At 40.9% G+C, this 23806-nt stretch overlaps 1 protein-coding gene and 1 pseudogene across 3 annotated transcripts in view; one reads left to right on the forward strand and one right to left on the reverse strand.

The window, feature by feature from the left end:
- The window catches only part of LOC127630058 (autism susceptibility gene 2 protein homolog), a 37605-nt gene extending 23868 nt beyond the window's left edge, over window positions 1–13737 (forward strand). For all 3 annotated transcript variants that reach the window (XM_052107463.1, XM_052107465.1, XM_052107464.1), the window contains 8 exons: window positions 7888–7959; window positions 8097–8126; window positions 8229–8300; window positions 8424–8565; window positions 8770–8850; window positions 9912–9995; window positions 10955–11165; window positions 12516–13737. In XM_052107463.1, coding sequence (XP_051963423.1) covers window positions 7888–7959; window positions 8097–8126; window positions 8229–8300; window positions 8424–8565; window positions 8770–8850; window positions 9912–9995; window positions 10955–11165; window positions 12516–13629 — 1806 coding nt within the window. In that variant the 3' untranslated portion in view covers window positions 13630–13737. The remainder of the gene's footprint in view (window positions 1–7887; window positions 7960–8096; window positions 8127–8228; window positions 8301–8423; window positions 8566–8769; window positions 8851–9911; window positions 9996–10954; window positions 11166–12515) is intronic.
- A 1857-nt stretch (window positions 13738–15594) lies between these two features.
- On the reverse strand, window positions 15595–17674 carry LOC127629515 (histone H4 transcription factor-like; annotated as a pseudogene).
- Between the last annotated feature and the right edge of the window lie 6132 nt (window positions 17675–23806).

Raw genomic sequence — 23806 nt, forward strand, 5'->3', positions numbered from 1 at the left:
ACATGAGAGCTGGCCTCACTGTGAGGGCATGAGTCTCAAGACACTTCGGCCCTCTGCAGGAGTGCACGGTCTCATCACATTCAGCAGCTCTGACACTGAGGATGATGTTATGTCTCTCGCTGGATCTGGCGAGTGGTCAATGGAGATCCAAGATCCAAGATAAGATCCAAGATAAGATCCAAGATGGCGGCGCGGTAGCACGCAGCGGCCACTCCGGATCCACAATGGTGCTATTTTTGTTAAAAAAGCCCGACTTTTGCAACACATGGACATCGGAGCAACCGGTGTTCGTGTCTACCATCGCCAGACACTACTGAAATATAAGACTCATGCAAAAACCAAGCTGCATGATGACCTGCAGGAGGCGCTACGCGTACTCGGCTTGCTGCGGAGACCAGGCCTCCAGCCCTCGGCGTCGCCTGATGCCGGTGGCCGGGGAGAGGACGTCGTAAGTGGTGTGCGAGAAAGCCGAAGCGGAAAGAGGGCGGGGTCCATGCTAGGCTAAAACAAACCCTAGCCGGCCGGCTCTCCCGTCTATCCTGCTCTCAAATGTTTGCTCCCTGGACAATAAACTGGACTATATCCGACTCCAGCAGGCTACGCAGCGTGAGTTTAGAGACTGCTGCGTCTTTGTTTTCACGGAGACATGGCTCATCGACAGAGTTCCGGATGCCGCCATTCAGCTAGACGGGCTCGCCTCGTTTCGTGCCGACAGAAATACAGCTCTCTGCAGTAAGACTCGCGGTGGTGGCTTGTGTGTTTACATCAACACGGAATGGTGCAAGAACTCTATGCTAGTCTCTAGTTACTGTTCATCGCTGTTGGAGCTTGTGACTGTTAGATGCAGACCTTTTATCTACCATGGGAATTCACCACTGTTTGCATAACCGAGTTTACATTCCCCAGCGCTAACGCTAAGGAAGCGCTCTGTGAACTGTATGGGGCTATGAGCTGAACTGCAGAACGCTCACCCCGACGGACTGTTTATTGTCGCCGGAGATTTCAACCATGCAAATCTCAAGACAGTGCTCCCTAAATTCCATCAGTATGTGGACTTTGCAACGAGAGGGGCTAACGCGCTTGATCTTGTTTACACAAACATCCCAGGCGCTGCACGGGCGGAGCCCCGCCCCCACCTCGGCTACTCAGACCACATCTCTGTTATGTTAATTCCAGCATACAGACCGCTCGTCAGACGCACAAAACCGCTTCAGAAGCAGGTGAAAACCTGGCCAGCAGGAGCCATCTCTGCTCTTCAGGACTGTTTTGAGTGTACTGACTGGCACATGTTCAGGGAGGCTGCAACATATGGCGATTCTACCAACTTGGAGGAATACACAGCATCAGTGACCAGCTACATCAGCAAGTGCATTGATGATGTCACTTTCTCCAAGACCATCACCACACGCTCCAACCAGAAGCCGTGGATGACTGCGGAGGTGCGACGCTGCTGAGGTCCCGAGACTCCGCCTTCAGAGCAGGCGATAAAGCAGCCGTAAGAACAGCTAGGGCCAAACTGTCACGGGCAATCAGAGAGGCAAAGCGCGACACGCCCAGAGAATCCACAGTCACTTCCAGGACAGCGGTGACACGCGGCGCATGTGGCAGGGCATCCAGGCCATCACCAACTACAGGACAACATCAGTTGCCTGTGACAAAGATGCCTCCCTTCCAGATGCGCTGAACGACTTCTACGCTCGGTTTGAAGTGCAGAACGACGTGATGGCGAGGAAGTCCACCCCTCCTCCCAATGACCAGGTGCTCTGTCTTACCACGGCAGATGTGAGGAAAACTCTACGTAGAGTCAACCCACGGAAGGCTCCTGGACCAGACAACATTCCTGGCAGAGTGCTCAGAGGATGTGCAGACCAGCTAGCAGATATTCTTACCGACATCTTCAACATCTCTCTGAGCAGCGCCGTCGTTCCAACGTGCTTCAAGGCCACCACCATCATCCCCATGCCAAAGAAGTCTTCAGTGTCCTGCCTCAACGACTACCGTCCCGTCGCGACTTACACCCATCATCATGAAGTGCTTCGAGAGGCTCGCCATGAGGCAGATTAAGACCCAGCTGCCCCCTCACTAGACCCACTGCAGTTTGCGTGATCGCTCAAACCGCTCAACGGATCGATGCCATCACCACAACCCTCCATCTGGCCCTCACCCACCTAGACAATAAGGACTCATACGCTCGAATGCTGTTCATAGATTTCAGCTCAGCATTCAACACAATCATTCCCCAGCACCTGATTGGAAAGCTGAACCTGCTGGGCCTGGACACCTCCCTCTGCAACTGGATCTTGGACTTCCTGACTGGGAGACCTCAGTCAGTCCGGATCGGGAACAGCATCTCCACCACCACCACACTGAGCACTGGGGCCCCCAGGGCTGTGTGCTCAGTCCACTGCTGTTCACTCTGCTGACTCACGACTGTGCAGCAACGCACAGCTCGAATCACATCATCAAGTTCGCCGATGACACGACCGTGGTGGGTCTCATCAGCAAGAACGACGAGTCAGCATACAGAGAGGAGGTGCAGCGGCTGACGAACTGGTGTAGAGCCAACAACCTGTCCCTGAATGTCGACAAAACAAAAGAGATGGTTGTTGACTTTAGGAGAGCACAAGGTGAACACACTCCGCTGAACATCGACGGCTCCTCTGTGGAGATCGTCAAAAGCACCAAATTCCTTGGTGTTCACTTGGCGGAGAGCCTCACCTGGTCCCTCAACACCAGCTCTATCACCAAGAAAGCCCAGCAGCGTCTCTACTTTCTTCGAAGGCTGAGGAAAGCACATCTCCCAACCCCCATCCTCACTACATTCTATAGAGGGACTATTGAGAGCATCCTGAGCAGCTGCATCACTGCCTGGTTTGGGACTTGCACCGTTTCGGACCGCAAAGCCCTGCAGAGGATAGTGAGGACAGCTGAGGAGATCATTGGGGTCTCTCTTCCCTCCATCAAAGACATTTACAAAAAACACTGTATCCATAGAAGCAACCAGCATTGTGGACGACCCCACACACCCCTCACACAAACTCTTTACCCTCCTCCCGTCTGGCAAGAGGTACCGAAGCATTCGGGCCCTCACGGCCAGACTGTGTAACAGCTTCTTCCCCAAGCCATCAGACTCCTCAATACTCAGAGACTGGTTTGACACACACGTGTCCTGAGTTGCACTTTAATTACTGTCACTTTATAACTGTCTGCTACCTCAATAACTGCTATGTGCATAGAACATTATCTCATAGTATGTTATGTTTACATTTTTAGAAACTGTCATCTTTTGCACTACTGAGTACTGGTCGGTGCTGCACTGTCTATTGTCCTGTTCATTGTCAGAAATTTGTTGTACTGTCCTGTACTTTTTGCACATGTTTGCACGTGCACTTTATATAGGTATATGTAGGGTTTTTTTATATAGGTATTTTATTTCGTTGTGTTGTCTCATGTGGTCCTGTGTTGGTCCTTTGTTGTTTTTATGTAGCACCATGGTCCTGGAGGAACGTTGTCTCGTTTTGCTGTGTACTGTACTAACTGTATATGGTTGAAACGACAATAAAAACCACTTGACTTGACTTGACTTGGAGGACAATGCCGCCCTTTCCCCCAGTGAGGGCGAAGAGCGTGCATGCACCACTGACAAGAAGATGCATCATGTCCTTTCAAGGGTGGTCGAAGAGCTCGGTCTCGAGTGGTCTCCTCCAGAGGAACCTGACAAATCTCGCCTTGATAATAGTTTTTGCAGTCCGGACGCTGCATAGCCCTAAGAAGCGGAATGGAGAGCTCACCTTTCTTTCTGGGCCTGTCACAAAGAAGGTTTGATTGGAGACAAAAAATGCTATTCCCCTCTTCCCCACTGCTGTTTGTTGGGAAAGGAATATTGTTGTTCAAAATGTTGTTTCTGTGTCTCACATTCAATCACATGCAATAAAGTATGCAAAAAAGAGTACAGTGCTCATTGTACATGCATGAGACGCTCACACTTTTTCAATAAAGAGTTCTCTTCCACTTCAAAGCCCATGCATTGTGCACAACCGCTTCCCAATGGTAAGTGGCACATTATATCATACAATGAACAAACCAAATTCAAACCCTTTGTCCAGTTATGTGGACGGGTGGCGAGCCTTTACGGCCCTTTCCTACTGGGTGCTAAAAACAATTGAACATGGTTATATGATACAATTTGCACGTAGGCCGCCGGTTTCAATGGTGTTCTGTCTTCCACGGTTCAGTCCGAAGATGTGCCGGTGTTACAATCCAAAATACACAACCTTCTTGCAAAGAACGTGATAGAGGTTGTTCCAGATTGTCAAGCCCACAAAGGGTTTTACAGCCGCTATTTTCTTGTACTAAAAATAGACGGCGGTCTTTGGCCAGTTTTAGATCTGAGACATTTGAATCGTGCACTTGCAAAGCACCCGTTCAAAATGTTTACTCAGAAACAAAACACACTATAGTAACCACGAAGATGTTAACCCAATGTGACTCTACCCACGCTAACATCCAGACCAACTTGTTGCTTAGGAATCCTGACTAGAGTCACTCTGTGCAAAGGGATTAATGGAAATTAGGAGGCGAGAACCGACTTGACAATATAAATAATATTTTAATGAAGAACTAAACAAAAAGACAAACACACACACAGGTGTCGGACAGCTGCCTGTAAATCTCTCTCTCTCTCTGTCCCACTGCAGTCTCCATTCGGCCTTTATCCCTCTCTGAGGCTTGATAAGCCTGATTAAGGGCCGGGTGTGTAGCATCACGACCCGTCCCCGCCCTCCGCCCCTGCTTGCCCCAGATTCAAACTTGTGACTCCAGGTGTGGTAGTCAGCATCTTTACTTGCTGAGATAACCAGGCCCCACAGGATGTTTTAGAGATTCACGTTCAAAAACTGCTATAAATTCAAAGTCCTGCCCTTCGGATTGTCCCTGGCTCCTTACTCGTTCACAAAGTGCATGAAACTGAGTGGCGTGCACATTTTTAACTACCTTGACGATTTGCTATTACTGGCCCAATCAGAGGCTCTGTTATGCCAACACAGGGACTTATTGCTCCAACAACTGAACATCCTGAGCCTCAATGTCAACTGGGCGAAGATCACGCTCTCCCCCAGCCAACAAGTCTCCATTTTGGGAGTCCGTCTCGACTTCAAACTGGGGAGAACACTTCCACTGTAGCTGTTTCCAAAAGCATTGTTGCTTAAGGCGGCAGCCCAAGGGCGCATGCACATCACTATAGCTTGCCGCTGTCTAGATGCTCTAGCACCTTGGACAGCTCCTGCCTTCTACCAGCAATGTGTCATGCTGGAGCAGATTTTCAGGTGGAAAGTGGTGACCACAGGCGATTCCAACACAGGTGGTGGGGCGCTGTGTGATGGATGCCCGGCTTTCGGCACCTGGAAAGGTACAAAGAGGGCATGGCACATCAACCCCCTGGAGCTGTCGGCTGTTTTCTAGCCAGGAAATCTTTACAGTCAGAAATAGCTAATTATTATGTTCTGATTCACTCAAACAACAGGACAGTTTTAACGTACATAAACCACCAAGGCGGAATTTGTTCCCTGCCATTGCTGAGACTGATGCATTGCCTCCTTCTGTGGAGCGAACATCATCTCCTCTCCCTGCGGGGAACATATGTCCAAGGCCATTTGAATTATGGTGCGGACCTAGTGTCACGCCAAGGAGCGATGCCGGGCGAATGGAGACTTCATCCTCAGACAGTCCTGAGGATTTGGGAAATATCTGACAAAGCGTAGATCCATATATTTGCCTCCTTGGAGAATTCACATTGCCCCTCTGGTGCTCCAAGTCCCAAGCTCCGCTAGGAGTGGACGCAATGGCCCATAAATTGGCTGTGAAACAAAAATACACATTTCCCCCGGTGTGCCTCCTTCACTCTGACATCGGCAAAGTCTGAGAGGACAAAAAAAAAACTATTCTATTTGTTGCACCGAAGTGGCCTAATCAGTCCTGGTTTCCACAAATTATAGATTCTGGATAGCCCTCCATGGGTGGAGGGATCTCCTCTCTCAAGCGCAGGGCACAATCTGGCATCCCCAGCCCAAGCTGTGGAACCTGCATGTGTGGCCCCTGAACAGAGCACACTAAACATGCCAGAACTGACTTGGTCGGTTATGAACACCATTTTACAGGAAAAAGCACCATCTACGAGCCTTTACGCACTGAAATGGAATGTATTCACCAATTTGTGCTTTTCACATGGCAAAAACCCAGTGTTAAAGCCCACTCAACTAGAGGCATGGCCTTTTCATGGGCATGGACGAACGCTGTATACTAACAAGACATATGTGTTGCAGCAGGATGGTCTTCTCAAAACACAGGTTTTACAACCTAGAGGTCTCTCTCTTCACAAGTCCTCTCTGTCTAGAGCACTTGCTATTTCGTTGGCCAAACATATACTTATGCTCTTCGTTCTAAGTAGGGGATCCCCATCATTTTACAAAACCGCATGCATTCAGGCCGTTGTATTTTCCCATAAAGTCTCAAGAACTTTCATTATAAATAAAATTTTCTTCCCGACTGGGTTTGTGAAGGGGTTAATTCAAAGCTATTAATTCATGACTATAGTTCATATATTCATTCTGAGTGTTCCCCTCCTGGCTCACTATGAAGGTCATTCACTTGCGGTATACTCATGTCGGTTGCCGTCTCACAGGACTGCGGCATCATGTTTCCTCTCTGCATTATGTCATGATGGGACTCTGTTCCCCATAGCGTCAGCTTGGTGACTCAATGTCAAGCGAACTGAATCTTAAGGGAATGTCTTGGTTATGTATGTAACCTCAGTTCCCTGAGATGAAGGGAACGAGACATTGCGTAAGCTGGCCGCACTACAAACTCAGAGTTCTTTGAGGTGCAAGCGATGCACTCTTTGTCCCTCAGTCAGAAAATTCTGAGGGATGGTGTTTGCGTGTCCGCTTTTATATCGGACAGCTCCACGCCTAAAAGGGTTGGGCTTAAACACCATAGCCATTATTGTAGAAGGGTTTCAACAAGGTCGTGTAGAAGGACACTTCCATTGGGTCAGCTTAGTGACACAATGGCTCATTCCTTTAATCTCAGGGAACCAAGGTTACATACGTAACCGAGACGTTTTTATGAAACGGTATAATTTACTATCCTGTATAATGTATTTCCACTTAAATTCATCATCGCAAATTCTGTGGGATGGTGCTCACAGAGATGGTACTTAAGGTTTATAGTGTTTCCCATCTGAGCCGATTTTTTTTGCAAAAAACTTTATAGACTATACATATATGGTGCTTCTTGGGTCTTTAATATACTCAAAGTAAGCCCAGACAATGGACTTCAAACAATTTGGCGGCATTTAAAATTGAGTGACAGTTGAATCTAACATGAGGAAGGCGCAATTTAAAGGTATATTTTATCTTACCAAGTTTATATAATGCTGTAAACATTGCCGATTCTGTTTTAATTAAACTTATTTGGGTTTTAGTTCTGAAAAAAGTCTGTCTTTATATTCATGCAATACCATCAAGATTTCAACAGTATGATAACAGTCCATTTTAAAACTGAGGTATATTGTGAAATCATTGCATCCCTACTTCAAAGTTCTGGCCACCATTCACTTGCATTGTATGGACCTACAGAGCTGAGATATTCTTCTTAAAATCTTCATTTTTGTTCTGCAGAAGAAAGTTATACACATCTTGGATGGCATGAGGGTCAGTGAGTACATAATGATTTTTGTGTGAACTATGCCTTTAAGACGTTTTTCAGGCATACACAATATTCTTACCTTTTTTCTTAAGTTATAAAATAAGAAAATAGTAGTGAATACATAAATATATTCACAGTAATTTAACATGGACCCAGTTTTTACAATGCATTTTCTGTTTTCAGTCTTCCAACGCATTAGATGAGGTAGTAAGACAAGGATCAATGCCACACCAGCATATACAGAAGGATTCCAGAGTAAGTATTCATTTATTATCAGTTACAAAGCTTTGAAATGTGGCACATGCTGAGCCAAAAAATTTGTAATGTACAGATGTTCTGTCTTTCATCTGGAAAAATAAGAAGTATAAATGACTGTATTCCTTTTTTTTTAGCCTCTGGATCCCATGTGTCCTAAACCAAAGGTAAGATTCACATGTGACTGTTAAACTCTTTTAAATTATCAACTTAAATCAGGAACACAATTCGTCATCCATTTTTCCTTAACCTTGGTTTTTCTTGCTCAGAAACCTGGGAAGTGGTGTGCAATGCATGTCCACATTGCATGGCAGGTTTACCATCATCAGCAAAAAATTAAGGTATGTTAAAATCAAACCAATTCATTCATTTTGACCATCATCTTCCTAGTATTCTGTAACTAGGCCTAGGTTTATCATTCTAGAGCCCAAGACTAAGCTTCCTATTTTTTACTTGTGTTACAGAAACAGATGCAGATTGAGCCACATAAACTAGAATTTGGGTTTAAGCCTGAGTTTCTGAATCGATCATCTGGTTCGAGCTTCATGGGTTTGATACAGCAGCCACATGACTTACCCCGCCCCTCCACCATGCTGTCCAATGCAGGTAAGACTGGAAACTTGTGTTACATCAGATGTCAGAACATTAATAAATGCCAATGATCTCAGTGCTTTTGTGTTCCAAACCACAAATGATATAATAGCCATTATAGTTTAATTAGGTTACACTTGAGAGTGGCTTTATGCTAGAAACAGAATAGCACTTATGTCAGCAGTTTGAATTATTTTGTTCACAAATCTCTCTTGTTAGGCCACACACATCCTACAGTTTCACCCTATGGACATTTACCACACACCCCCAACAACCTCCACAGTCTAGGCCCTCATCATGGTAAGGCTTACTTTACTCATCAGATTACTGAATTCATATAGTGGCTTAAAAAATTTAAAAATACATTTGGACACTGAAGCGCTCTTAAAAATGCACGAATTCCATTGCATTAGATTAGAACAAAATATCAAGTGGTATCTACAAACAAATGATGCTAGACCTTTTCAAAGAACTAACTTCACTTAGCCATTTTTGGAATTACTTTTAACTATGGCTGTTGATCTAATGCTTTAATTCAGTGTGATTAATTATATAAAAATTAACGTGTTAAAAAATGTATGCAATTAATAATGCCCCTGGACCATTATAAGGAATTTTCCTACCTACAGGAGAATGATATAGCTGCAGTCCAAGCTCCAAAAAGGGACAGGAGCTCCAAACCACCAGCAAAGATATACAGACCACCTAACCTAAACTTTTCTCGAACCGTGTGTGGTAGTGTCACCCCCTTTTGGAGCTGGCTCAACCCCCTTCTGGAGTTACCCCGCCCTCTTTTTAAGATCCTGCCCCCATTTGGAGTTCACCAGGCAGACACTATACCTACTTGACCATTGAAGCAATTCAAGATGGAAGAACCATCTTCATGTTTGTAAGAGTTTCGGTCAGCAGGGGGCAGTAAGCCCAACGCGCAGCTGTACAGGCAGCAAACCATATCAGAGATATGTCCTGTGGCAGACGGTGTAGTGAACAGATTTGGATCAACGGCATACATCACAAGATCAGGACGGACGTGTTCTTGCATTCATGAACAGCTGGATAGTGTATAACTCCGAATGCAAGGGTATCAAGATATGTTTTTCTACCTCAGATTCACACAGGGCATGTTCCAATAAGATTGACAACCAGAAAGAGTCTGAATACTGTTGTGAAACATCTTTCTTGAAAAAATTGTTTATTCTATCTTTCTTTAAAAACAAATGCCACTTGATTTGATGTTTTGTTATCTAATGCAATGACATTCATAAAAAATGGCTTTAGTGTCCAAATAGTTTCTGGGGGCTACTGCATTAAATCAACATTAGTACACAAATTCTAAAACAATGTCTCTTGTTGCTGTGTAGAATCTCTTAATAAGTCACTGTCCTTTGGAGGTCTAAGTACACTGAATACATCTGCTTTTGGAGGACTAGGAAACCCAGGACTAAGTAAGGACATATTATACTTATACACCGATCAGCCACAACATTAAAACAACCTGCCTAATATTGTGTAAGTCCCCCTCGTGCCACCAAAACAGCGCCAACCCGCATCTCAGAATAACATTCTGAGATGCTATACTCACCACAATTGTACAGAGCGGTTATCTGAGTTACAGTAGACTTTGTGAGTTCGAACCAGTCTGGACATTTTCCGTTGACCTCTCTCATCAACAACGTGTTTCCATCTGCAGAACTACCACTCACTGGATGTTTTTTGGCACCATTCGGAGTAAATTCTAGAAAATGTTGTGTGTGAAAATCCCAGGAGATCAGCAGTTACAGAAATACTCAAACCAGACCATCTGACACCAACTATCATGTCACGGTCCAGATAACCAAGATCACATTTTTCCCTATTCGGATGGTTGATGTGAACATTAACTGAAGCTCCTGACCCGTATCTGCGTGATTTTATTCGCTGCACTGCTGCCACACGATTGGCTGATTAGATAATCGCATGGATGATTGTTGGTGCCAGACACGCTGGTTTGAGTATTTCTGTAACTGCTGATCTCCTGGGATTTTTACACACAACAGTTTCTAGAATTTCCTCAGAATGGTGCCAAAAATAAAAAACATCCAGTGAGTGGCAGTTCTGCGGGGAAACTCCTTGTTGATGAGAGAGATCAGCGGAGAATGTTCAGACTGGTTCGAACTGACAAAGTCTACAATAACTCAGGTAACCGCTCTGTACAATTGTGATGAGAAGAATAACATCTCAGAATGTTATTATGAGATGCGAGTTGCCGCTGTTTTGGCGGCACGAGGGGGACCTACACAATATTAGGTAGGTGGTTTTGATGTTGTGGCTGATCTGGGTATGCATGAAAGATGTCTTTGTTGCTGTGTAGAGGTTACAATGCATTTCTGCCCAACTGTCAATAATAATTTTCTGGCATCCAAAGCACCGAATGCATCACATGGCATTAAAGATGGTAAAACAGTGCCAACACCAAGTGGGCCACAGGAGCTCTGGAACAGACTGCACCAGACCCCCTCATCCTTTCCTACACCCCCTCTGTGTCCAAGGACATCTGAACCTGAGAGAGCTCCATCTGTACCAGACAGAGCAACAAATAAGAGAGACTCCATACACAACAAAGATGACCAGGAAAGGTATGCAGCAGCTATTTTTTATTTGACACTGAGAGCTATCTATTAGCATTCCCATCCATCTCATTGGCAGTTGCTCAGTGGGTGCATGCAGCCCTGAAGTAAACAACATGGATACAGCCTTCTTTGCATAATGGACACTCAGTTTCGTTTTTGATTTTAACCACCAAATCACCTGAGACTAAATGACATGTGACTGATCACGCTATAGTAGAACTCCTCACAGCAAATAAGGATAAACACAGAGAAAGTCTACAAGAGTCATTGATGAAACATTTATTATAATATTTGTACAATTTATTTTGTATGAACAAATTGCTATTTTTGATTGGCTGTAAATGGAGAAAGATGTGTTTTGCATGCATTATGTTATGTCATTTACCATCAGGGTATGATGCTGCCTTCATATAAAATCAGAATTATTCTACTTCCCTCTTCAGAAGTGGTAATTACGAGTGTCACGTTCAAGTGCTTTGTTGTTGGAAAGAACAGAAAAACATGGATGACAAAAGAGGAACTTGAATTTTTACACCATAATACATATTCCCCAGTTAGCTGGCTAACGATAATGGAATTTTGGTCAAATACATTTTTTCACAGTGTAAAAATGTACAACATGCATCAAATGGTTGCTTATATACATAAATGTATATGGCCCATATGGCAAGTGCTAACAATGATCTGTAATTAGAGAAATGAATAAAACCTGTCATTCTCTATAGAAACAGTTCTCCGCCATGTTGAAAGTTTACATCTCCTCCATCTCAGAAACTCTGGTATCAAAATGATCAGTTTCCTTAGTGATTGTGACTTGAAGGGTTGTTCATGTGCAACTTCCAAGTGGGAAACTCGTATTTAAATCCAATAGCATGTGAAGGCAGCATGACTGGCAGAACTAAGGAAGGCTACACACTAGAATTTCTAATAAGTCAGAGAACTCTACGAATGCATTGATTTCAATAGGGATGGTGCATTGCATAGACAGAGAAGGAAAATGCAGTGGTTTGCAATAATGATGCTTCATCAGGCAAAAACAAATGTTGAAAATATTTTTTTAACAGCCGCAATGCACCCTGACATAAGCATCCATTGATCAATGAGAATTTGAGAGGACCAGTTCTATTCAGAGTGATGCATTCCTTTTCATCAAGCACTCCTTCTGAACTTTTCCTAGTGCACCCAAACTAGCAAAACCTTGACCCTCAAGAGTTTTTAATATTTTAAGAATCACTTCAATTGAACTAAACATTCAAATGATAATACTTTAGCAGTGCAAACCATATTGAACATACTGTGATATTGATTACCAAACTTGATCATTAAATATCTTCTCATTTAAATCATTCATTGCAGGGAACCAAAAGAGTCAAATGGGAGGCATTTGTCCCCCATCAGAAACAGTGCACTGGACAACAAACACTCAACAGAGTCCTTTAAAGGCCCTTCACCAGATGGGCCAAGGGATGAGGATGGAGCTAGAGAGAAAATGCAAGCTCAAGAGCATCCGCAACAGACCTCAGAAACTGATGAACAGAGGCACAAAGAAATCCAAAGTGACAAAAGAGAGAAGGCCCTGAAGAGTGAGCACCAGCCCACGGAAGACAAACCTGCAGGAAAGGAGAGTTTATCGCCAAAACAACAAAGAGAACATCTTAAGCGGCCCAGTAGTGATATTCAGACCTGGGAGCCTGTTGAAAAGAAGTGCAGAGTTGATTATGAACCTCAAGGAAAGAGCAGCAAGGTGAGGATCAAGGAGGAGAAGAGAGATGACCAGGACAGGGATGTTACAACCCCTCAGAAGAGTGTGGAAAAAAACTGGCAGGGTCCCAGAATGCCTTGTATGAACCCTTCACCTCTCTCAACTCTTTCTATGCCAATTGGATTTCCCAGTGGACACCCCAGTCTTGACAGGACTCGACTGGTCTCACCTTTCCTGGGAATGGGTCCTTTGCCTGGAACCGAGAGGCTGCCTTACTCCCCACAACATTGGGAGTCTATGCGGAACATGTACAGGGGACTAGAACTCCCTCGGAGAGACTCCTTGGGCAAGGATCTCTTAATGAGAACTGACCCACTGCAACGTGCCATGATGGGCCACCCTGCTTACACACGGGACCCATTCCTGCAGTCAATGGCCCTGGAGCAGAGTCGTCAATTGGAGGAACGACAGCGTCTGGCCATCCTGAGGGAGGAGAGCGAGAGGAGTCGCCTTCTGGTCATGCATCGTACTGCACTGAATCATCACCTGCCTCCGACAGGGCTTCTCACGTCGGCTTACCACAGCACAGGGCTCCCGCATGCCCCACATTATGGTCCTTTCAGTAGGACTCATCCTGGAGCCTATGTGCACGCCCAACCACACCCACATTTCCCAGTGCTGGCTGCACGGCCAGGGTCTCCGAGAAGAATGACCCCTCTTACAGACAGACCTGCGTCCCACCCACACAGAGACAATGAGGCTTGGTGAGCTGGACTGTATCTGGACTGACAGATTTGCCCTATATCAAGCACTTGATGTGAAACAAAGTGTATTCATGAAATGTACAGTGGTGAAAGTCATAAAAATATTCTTTTTTGTGTGTGGGGGGTCAAAAATATTAAATAAATTCTGAAAAAACTAATTGTTTAATTTTTAACAAATATTTCTGAGGATAATGGCATTAAAGTAATCTATAAAGGTTCCAACTTTTACAGTTACAGCATGACATGATTTTAATAATGGAACAGTAATACTGACACATTATGCTCAATAACACAAATAAATTATATGGTAAGACTTTACAATAAGGTTGTATTTGTTCATATATATTTATATATATATATATATATATATATATATATATATATAGTTATAGCTACATTAGTTAAACAATGAACAATACTTTTACAGCACTTATTAGTCTTGGTTAATGTTAATTTCAACATATATTAATTTGACAATTTAAAAGTTGCATATAGTAGCAATATATATATATATATATATATATATATATATATATATATATATATATATATATGCATATAGTAGTTAATGGATTAGGAACTAACATGACCTAATAATGAAAAAAAAAGAAAATCATAAATAAACTAACCAAGATACTGTAAAAATACATTATTCAATGTTAGTTCACTGAATGCATTTACTAATAATAGAATCGGAAACACTACAATAAGGTTCCATTTGTTAACAATAGTTAATAAATTAGGCATCATGAACAAACACTTAACACTATTTATTGGTAGTTCATAGCGAATGAACTGATGTTAACAAATACATCTTTTGATTTTAAAAACATATTACTTACTATATGTTAAAATTAACTAACTAAGTTTAATAAATGCTCAAGTATTGTTCATTCTTAGTTCATGTTAACAAATGGAATCTTAATATAAAGTGTTCCCAGGTTAACAATAACACATTTGGTATCATGAACAATGATCATTATTTTATTTACAGCATTTATTAATACTGATTAATGTTAACACATACACATTGGTACTCCTATCATTACGAGGACTCTCCATAGACATGATTTTTATACTGTACAAACTATAGATTCTATCCCCTAACCCAACCCCTCATAGAAACCTTTTAGCATTTTTACATTCTCAAATAAAATAAACATTGTTTAGTATGTTTTTTAAGCTGTTTGAATTACAGGGACAGCAGGAGTGTCCTCATAAACCACATTTATTGCATAATACCCTCGTAATTACTAGTTTGTAACCTAAAATAAAAATGTCCTTGTGAACTCCAAAAACCAACTCTCTCTCATATACTTCATAAAGCATATCAAATGTTAAGAAGATTTAAAAGTTCAAAATGTATTAGTACATGTAGAAATTACCATGAAAAACAAAATGCTTTAAAGGTATTGCTCATTTTTAGTTGATGTTAACCATTGAGTTGTAACTGAAGTATACAACACATGTTAATATGTTCATGTATATAACTTTATTGTAACCTTATTGTTACCAATTAGATTGGTTAGCTATTTACTCTCAAAAACTCACCCTATTGTTCCAGAAAATGTTTTGTTTTTAAAGCAAACTAAAAGCAAAATACATGTTTTTAAAAGAGATAAAACATGAACATTCACTGTTAACTCATTAACTTCCCACTTTAAGCTTATAAAGTAGAGTGCTATCTGGAGTAGTATTTCAGACAAAACATTTTCACGTAAATCTGTATGACACCTGAGATAATAAAAACTCAACTAAAACCTCAAACAAAAGACAATGCCATGCATCATCCTCCGAACTGTGCATATTTATAAAACCATTATAATATTATCGAATAAAAACAGAGGAACCCTGGATTTCAAGTGTTTTCTTAAACATTATCTCCCTTTTTAGGGGTTCCCCACATTCTGTGATAAAAAAGGTGTGCCTGCACTGTATTAGATGTTATCTCTGGTGACGTGGGTTAACTTTACACCATATCCATTCCTAAACCTCTAGCCACTGCAGCCAGAGCTCTAACAGCCCCTGACGTCCCACAGTGCTGTCCCATTTCTTCTGGCTCCCCATTCACCTCAGTCACAGTGTTCAGCACACAATACTCAGAGGTTTCATCCCCATTAAATGCACTGCTGTCAGCCCCCTCCAATAGCTCTGAGGTCGAAGAGGATGAAGAAGGTGAGGAGGGGGAGGAAGAGTGTTGGGGAGTGCTGTTGCCGCTGTCGGCATGCAGCGAGGGCTCCTTGGAGTGACCGGCTGAACCGGAGACTTTGTGAGGGGTGCGTTTTTCAGCCATGTTCTTTATCAACTCTTCCGTCACCTCCACAGTCTCAAAGCGCACCATGTTGAGTCGCAGGTATCCGTCTTCATCCTTCTTGTACCTGTAACACCATAACAGACAAATGTCACTACACAGAGGCAAATAAATAGTTTAAAAGCAACACAATTGTACTTCAAGATGACTCCTGTGTTACTTTTTTGTTGCTTTTAACATACCTAAAACGGGAGTGTCCAGATGGCCATTTAAGCTGATGCTTCTTTCGAAGGTGGAGGGTGAGAGTGTAACACCAAGAGAAGGTCTTGTCACAAAGATGACACTTGTATCCCGAAACCATGTTATCCTGTTACAGAGAGAGATTTTATTATTTATTTTTCTATATAATTACCAAATCAACACTTATATGATTTCTATGGTTAATATGTTACCATCAATGCCATAATAATATTACATAAAAGTTATACTCTATGGACAGCGTTTGTGGCATAATGTTGGTTAATATAAACATGTATTTTGACTTGTTCTATAAAAGAAAATCGAAAAAATAAAGAAGCTACACTAAGATATATATAGATAAATTCATTATTATTAAAAAAATAAGCCAAATCGTTCTCTTTAAGGTAGGAATACTTACCTTCAGGCTATGTGAACAATTCTGTGCTCTGTTTGCTCCAGTGCTTTACGGAAAATAAACCTCACTTTATTGTTGCATATCATTCAGAAGTTACTGGCTTTACGTGGTCATGATTCCATCACACTAGTCTTATGCCAACACGTATAATGTCTTGTCAATATACTTTTGAGACAATGCGTATTTTAACTTTTAATGTCTTGGCCTGTATACTTTCATTGTAAGTGCCAAAAAACAATGTTCTGTGGTAGTCAGCACTATGCCACAAACGTTGTTGACAAAACAGAACCTGGAAGGTTAAAACCAAACTGAGGTAATCGCACCCTCTGCTGGCTGACCTCATGTACTCGCTTGTAGTGCTGGTTCATAGTGTGTGCCATGCGTGAAGAGTATTCACATCCTTCAACTGTGCAGTAGTAAGCTGCTCCCTCATTGTGGGTTTCCATGTGTCTCCGCAGATCATGCTGGTTCTTAAAGCTAAAATGGAGGTGATAAAAAGACAATGAAAAATAAGCAGTTCGTTCTTACTTTCATTTATGTGGACCGTATGCAAGCTCTGAGCAGTCACCTGCTCTCACAGAAGTCACATGGGAAGGGCCTCTCATAACAGTGACGGAATTTGATGTGGATCTTCAAAGTGGAAAGGGACGGGCATGTCATGTCACAGAGAGGACACCATGTGATTCACTGCAAAACAAAAATCAAACAGGTAACTTATAAAATCTAACTTAAAAGCATCTGCACATAGCAAAATATTATTATTATTTACATCATTTATCTTTGTTAATGTTAGTTAATAAGTGTATAACTTTTTTTAAATGCATTACTATATATAAATTAACATTTACCAATATGAATAAATGCTGCAGACATTTTGTTCACTGTTAGTTCATGTTAATTCTTGTTGTTAAATAATTTTAACAAATGGAGCCTTATTGAAAAGTGTTCTTCTAAAATCTATAGTTTTTCCATTTATATTATACTATAGGTGTCATTCTTTCATAAAGCACACATCAAATCCAAGCGGTTTAAACTGTAAGGGAACTCACCATGTTGACGAACACGATCTCGCAACAGCCTCTCATTGGCAAAGGACTTGTCACAATGCCCATATGTGAGAGAATCTGTGATGGCAATATGCATTTATTAAACAATGAATTCCCAGGCTGCGATAATGAGTGCTGGAACAACAAGTTGCTGGAGTTGTCCAACTTTGCAAGGTCCACAGCCTCCGTAACTTTAACCCTAAAATGTATATGTGGGTCAAAAATTGGTAAAGTTGAATATGCATTCTAGGGATGAGACAATTTTCTTTGGTTTTTACCAATGTTTTAATTCTCACATAGTTTTAAGATTTATTGTGCTGTTCAAGTGAGACAAACAAAAACCACTGAAATGGAAAAGGTTGCAGTACTCACAACAACCACAAGATGGTACTGTTCAAATCAGGACACGTGTTCTGGAAGCAGAGCATGTGAGTGGAGTGGCATGATTTTGCCTTCTCTTTATTCTTATGTCAACTGGCATACAGGTGAAACTCGAAAAATTAGAATATCGTGCAAAAGTTCATTAATTTCAGTAATTCAACTTAAAAGGTGAAACTAATATATTATATAGACTCATTACAAGCAAAGTAAGATATTTCAAGCCTTTATTTGATATAATTTTGATGATTATGGCTTACAGCTTATGAAAACCCCAAATATGAATATTACATGAAATCAATAAAAAAAGGATTTTAAATACAGAAATGTCGGCCCTCTGAAAAGTATAATCATGCATATTACTCAGTACTTGGTTTGGGCCCCTTTTGCATTAATTACTGCCTCAATGCGGCGTGGCATGGATGCTATCAGCCTGTGGCACTGCTGAGGTGTTATGGAAGACCAAGATGCTTCAATAGCGGCCTTCAGCTCTTCTGCATTGTTTGGTCTCATGTCTCTCATCTTTCTCTTGGCAATGCCCCATAGATTCTCTATGGGGTTCAGGTCAGGCGAGTTTGCTGGCCAATCAAGCACAATAATACCACGGCCATTGAACCAGGTTTTGGTACTTTTGGCAGTATGGGCAGGTGCCAAGTCCTGCTGGAAAATGAAGTCAGCATCTCCATAAAGCTTGTCTGCTGAAGGAAGCATGAAGTGCTCTAAAATGTCCCGGTAGATGGCTGCGTTGACTCTGGACTTAATAAAGCACAGTGGACCAACACCAGCCGATGACATGGCTCCCCAAACCAACACAGACTGTGGAAACTTCACACTGGACTTCAAGCATCTTGGATTGTGTGCCTCTCCATTCTTCCTCCAGACTCTGGGACCTTGGTTTCCAAATGAGATGCAAAATTTGCTCTCATCAGAAAAGAGGACTTTGGACCACTGAGCAACAGACCAGTTCTTTTTTTCTTTAGCCCAGGTAAGACGTTTGACATTTGAAGCCCATGTCCAGGACCCGTCTGTGTGTGGTGGCTCTTGATGCAGTAACTCCAGCCTCAGTCCACTCCTTGTGAAGCTCCCCACACATTTGAATGGCCTTTTCCTGACAATCCTCTCCAGGCTATGGTCATCCCTGCTGCTTGTGCACCTTTTTCTTCCACACTTTTCCCTTCCACTTAACTTTCTATTAATGTGCTTTGATACAGCACTTTGAGAACATCCAACTTCTTTTGCAATTACCTTTTGAGGCTTTCCCTCCTTGTGGAGGGTGTCAATGATGGTTTTCTGCACAACTGTCAGGTCAGCAGTCTTCCCCATGATTGTGAATTCAACTGAACCAGACTGAGAGACCATTTAAAGGCTCAGGAACCCTTTGCAGGTGTTTAGCTGATTAGAGTGTGACACTTTGAGCTACAATACTGAACCTTTTCACAATATTCTAATTTTCTGAGATTCTGAATTTGGGGTTTTCATAAGCTGTAAGCCATAATCATCAAAATTATATCAAATAAAGGCTTGAAATATCTTACTTTGCTTGTAATGAGTCTATATAATATATTAGTTTCACCTTTTAAGTTGAATTACTGAAATTAATGAACTTTTGCACGATATTCTAATTTTTCGAGTTTCACCTGTATATTACAGAACTGCTGAGCAGCATGATGAAAAAAAATCATCATGTCATATTTTTTCTATATATCCCACACATACTTCAGTAATGCAATACTTGGCTAATTAAATGATAAGGGGCAATTGTAGTCAGTTGCTTTATATTTCTATTGTAGATTGTCTTATTTTGTAATCGGTGATGGCACTAATCTTTTAAGATTATGTGCACTGAATTACAGTAAATTATACTTTATCTGATGATTACAGCAACAAACTAATTACAGCAAACTACTATGACTGTATTTAGGCACAGAACCAACATATTTTTCTTTGGGAGAATGCTTTCTGTGTTCATAATCTTTTATTTTTTTTTATTCATAAATTGCTAATTATTTGCACTGACCTCAGATCATTCCTAAGAGGAAAACAAATCCACCTATATGCATCAGCACCTCTTTGACTTATATGCAGTCAGTCAACACTTGTTGAGCTCAGTCCATAATGAAGTAAACCTATACAACTGCAAGTAAAAAGAAATATTGGTTCTATTCTATTATAAATTCAGTTTTGCATTGGTAGATACTTTAACATTAATTAACAGTACTCTTGTCTCTGTTCTCTCTCTCTCTCTCTCTCTCTCTCTCAGTTTCAGTTTTAAGGTGCTTTAATTGCATGACAAATATTTGTACATATATATTGCCAAAGTGTTTATAGCTGAGCTGCATACAAATAAAACAATGCAAAACAAACTAGACAAAGCAATGTACATAATATAAAAAAGACAAGATATACAATGTAAACTTGGCATATAAGGTAAATGTTAAATAATAAAAATGAAGTTGCACATAAAGGAAAAATAAAATGTTACTAAAAACAACAAGAAGAAAGATCCATAGTAAAAATATTATTGAACCACAGAGTCAAGTTAGTTCACTCACTGTCTCTCATTCTATGGTAGTCAGACACATGTTGTGAAGCTATCACGCAGCAGTCCTTGTGTTCACCTAATAAGAAGGGCAGTTTTTCATCACTTGTTAAATGGTTGTCTGCGTATTTTGTGCATTTTGTTAGAACATGCAGCGCTGTCTCGATGTTTTGTGTTTCGATCACAGTGTGAACACAACTTTACTTCCTGTGTTAGCCATGTTTTCCTGTGTCTGCCCTTTTCTCTGCTTTTGCACTTGATTTTGCCGTCCTCTCATGGAACTCTCAATAAAGTTTGTAGAAATCATGATACTGATTATGCTATTTACTCATCCATCATTTAGTGATAAAAGGGGGCACCATTGAATACTGAAAACCCTGTTGCTCTTCCACCTGGTCCTTAGACATCACACAGAACTGAATGAATCTGTTATGATGTTAACTGGTAAAAATGTGTTTTGTTTTTTGGGATTTTTTTTCTCCCCAATATGGCATGCACAATTCCCAATGTGCTCTAAGTCCTTGTGGTGGCGTAGTGACTCACCTCAATCCAGGTGATGGAGGATGAATCTCAGTTGCCTCCGTGACTGAGACGTCAATCCGCGCATCTTATCACGTGGCTTGTTGAGCACGTTAATGTGGAGACCTAGTGCGTGTGGAGGCTTCACGCTATTCTCTGTGGCATCCACGCACAACTCACCACGTGCCCCACCGAGAGCGAGAACCACATATAGCGACCACGAGGAGGTTACCCCAGCGTGACTCTACCCTCCCTAACAACTGGGCCAATTGGTTGCTTAGGAAGCCTGACTGGAGTCACTCAGCATGCCCAGGATTTGAACTTGCGACTCCAGGTGTGGTAGTCAGCGTCTTTACTTGCTGAGCTACCCAGACCCCCTCAGTAAAAAAATTAAAAAATGTTTTAACAGGCGTTAGAACTTCGTTGAGTCGCGTCTTGATGTTTTTTCTCACGTCATAAGCGTTACATTTTTAATACAGTGAGTAAAATTTAAAGTGGTTTAACTTTTTAAAAACACAAATCGAGACCCCTGCATTCAGTTCCATTCTGATCCGTCTTTCTGTTGGATGCTAGAATGCATATCGTGTGAACAGCCACACATTTAAAGCAGATTTTGGGAATTATTGGGTGTGAAGACTTTCGGTCCTTCAACCTGTAATTAGACCAGTACTGTCTATTAAGTAACATGAACATTGATTAAATATTTATCTTTCAGTATTTACTTGATCCTGGCTGTGTTCTGAATAATGCACTACTCCTCCTGTCTGTCAGTTTTTCTCCTTGTTACCAGACCTTTAATTGGCTGTGTATGTATCTTTTACTTCAATGTTTTACTATATTTAATTGTCATGTCATGCTCTAGTTTCCCTATTCTTGCCATGCTCCAATAAAAAAATAAAGAAAAAAAGACTAAAGTAATGTGTATCTTTATGAAGTAATAATAATAATACAACGGCAAGTGTAAATACAGATGGACTAGATGCTATTTACAGTAAATAGCAACAAAAGATATCTTCTTTGCACTAAGTGTGAATAGTGTTAGATATTATTTGCACTCCCAATTAAATATTAACATGCAGTATAGGGGCATCTTTGCAGCATGTGTATTGTGTTTATTTAGAGTCCCATACCATCCCTACCCCAAAACCTAACATTAACCTTACAAAATTAACCATGGTTTTACTACAGTAAACATATATTACCATGTTATTTTGTTGAAAAGTAACCACAAAATTAAACAATGAGTCATACAATTTTTTTTAAAAATTTTTTATAATTCTTTGATTTCTCTAAAGAATAGTTGTAAAGCTGGAAAGACATCCCTTGAACTTTGAACTTTTTTTTTTTGTTCTTTTTTGCGGCCAAAATATATCTGCTTCATAAAAACAAATCTTCACCGTCTTTACACACATTTCGCCATTAAGATAACACTTGGGGACGCAATTTGTCTTTCATTCCTGTTTCCACCAGACTATTTGAGTGTAAATAGCGCCGCTGTGTGGCAGCTGTTACACCTAGTGCAAATAGTTACTCCGCAATAGAAATAATAGTAATTAGTATTATTATAATTACTCTAACAGTGTACCCACACTGTTACATTATGGTCTGGCATTTTATGTTGTTTCATTCAATGCTATATGAACACGAATTTTGTTTTCACTTTGACAAATGTGATTTTAAATGCAGGGAGGGCTTATCTGCATTTTTAAATCAAACGTTACTCGAGTTTTGCCCTTCATTCCAACGGGATACTATATCTTACATGATATAACTGATGCAACAAATAGCCCAATTCAACTAATTTCTCTTTCTGGATGGGGATATCTTCATTCAAATTGATCATTGCATAAACATGAGAACCTTTCAGCTATTAACATATTTGTGGTATTTTACATGGATTTACCACATCTATTTTACTATATAGATTGTAATGGATTGTTTTAATATGATTATAGCTTAACCTGCTTTAGGAATGTTATCTTAGCATCAATGAGAACACAAAGAAAGAGAAATTAGACAAAATTCAGAATCATTTTCTTCCTAGGCTTTACGGTTCAAGAGTTTACTTTTGGCCAAACATTTAAAATATATATATATAATTGTTTATTATTATAATTATTTTTTCAGTGGCCAGCATCAGGTTGTCAGATGTCTTGGCGGGCTGTTCACACCAAACGCATTTTGTATCTGATCATGCTGTTTTTCAATTGTTTTAATGTGTAAACTTGTGCTAGTTGCCTTTGGCTTGAACCCCTAAATATTGATAAAACGCTAGAGCCTAAATTTTTCAACATGGTGGGCATGTACATTTGACTTCCTCTGAACTTTCACCTTGGAAGTTTTTTTTTTTCACAAGTGAAAGGGTCAAGGGTTTTTCAGGCAGTTGACTAATTTACAAATTTTTTCAAAACAATATAGAGTCAAAGCATTTCATATTATTTAATAAAAGATTAGGTTATAGAAATATTGAGTTTCTTGACTATTTAAATTCATTTTCATGGTTAAAACATAGAGGGACATATTTGTCACCATATTTTGATAATGGCTCTTCTGGTTTTTTGTGTGTGTCATAGATAATTAATTCAGTGATTGTGGTAAATCCATTTAATGCAAGTTATGATTCATGTTTTTCACAGTTTTTCTTATGTCACATTGTCCCTCTTTGTATTCACTTTCCTTCACCCAAACCGTATTCATGTGGTAACTCAGAATTAGCCAGAATTGTGCAGATCTTGAGACCTGAATTATTTATTACATTTTGTTAGGCTGACTGAACAGTACATCTGCAATGTT

This window comes from Xyrauchen texanus, chromosome 36, assembly GCF_025860055.1.
Source record: "Xyrauchen texanus isolate HMW12.3.18 chromosome 36, RBS_HiC_50CHRs, whole genome shotgun sequence".
In the NCBI taxonomy this organism is placed as follows: domain Eukaryota; kingdom Metazoa; phylum Chordata; class Actinopteri; order Cypriniformes; family Catostomidae; genus Xyrauchen; species Xyrauchen texanus.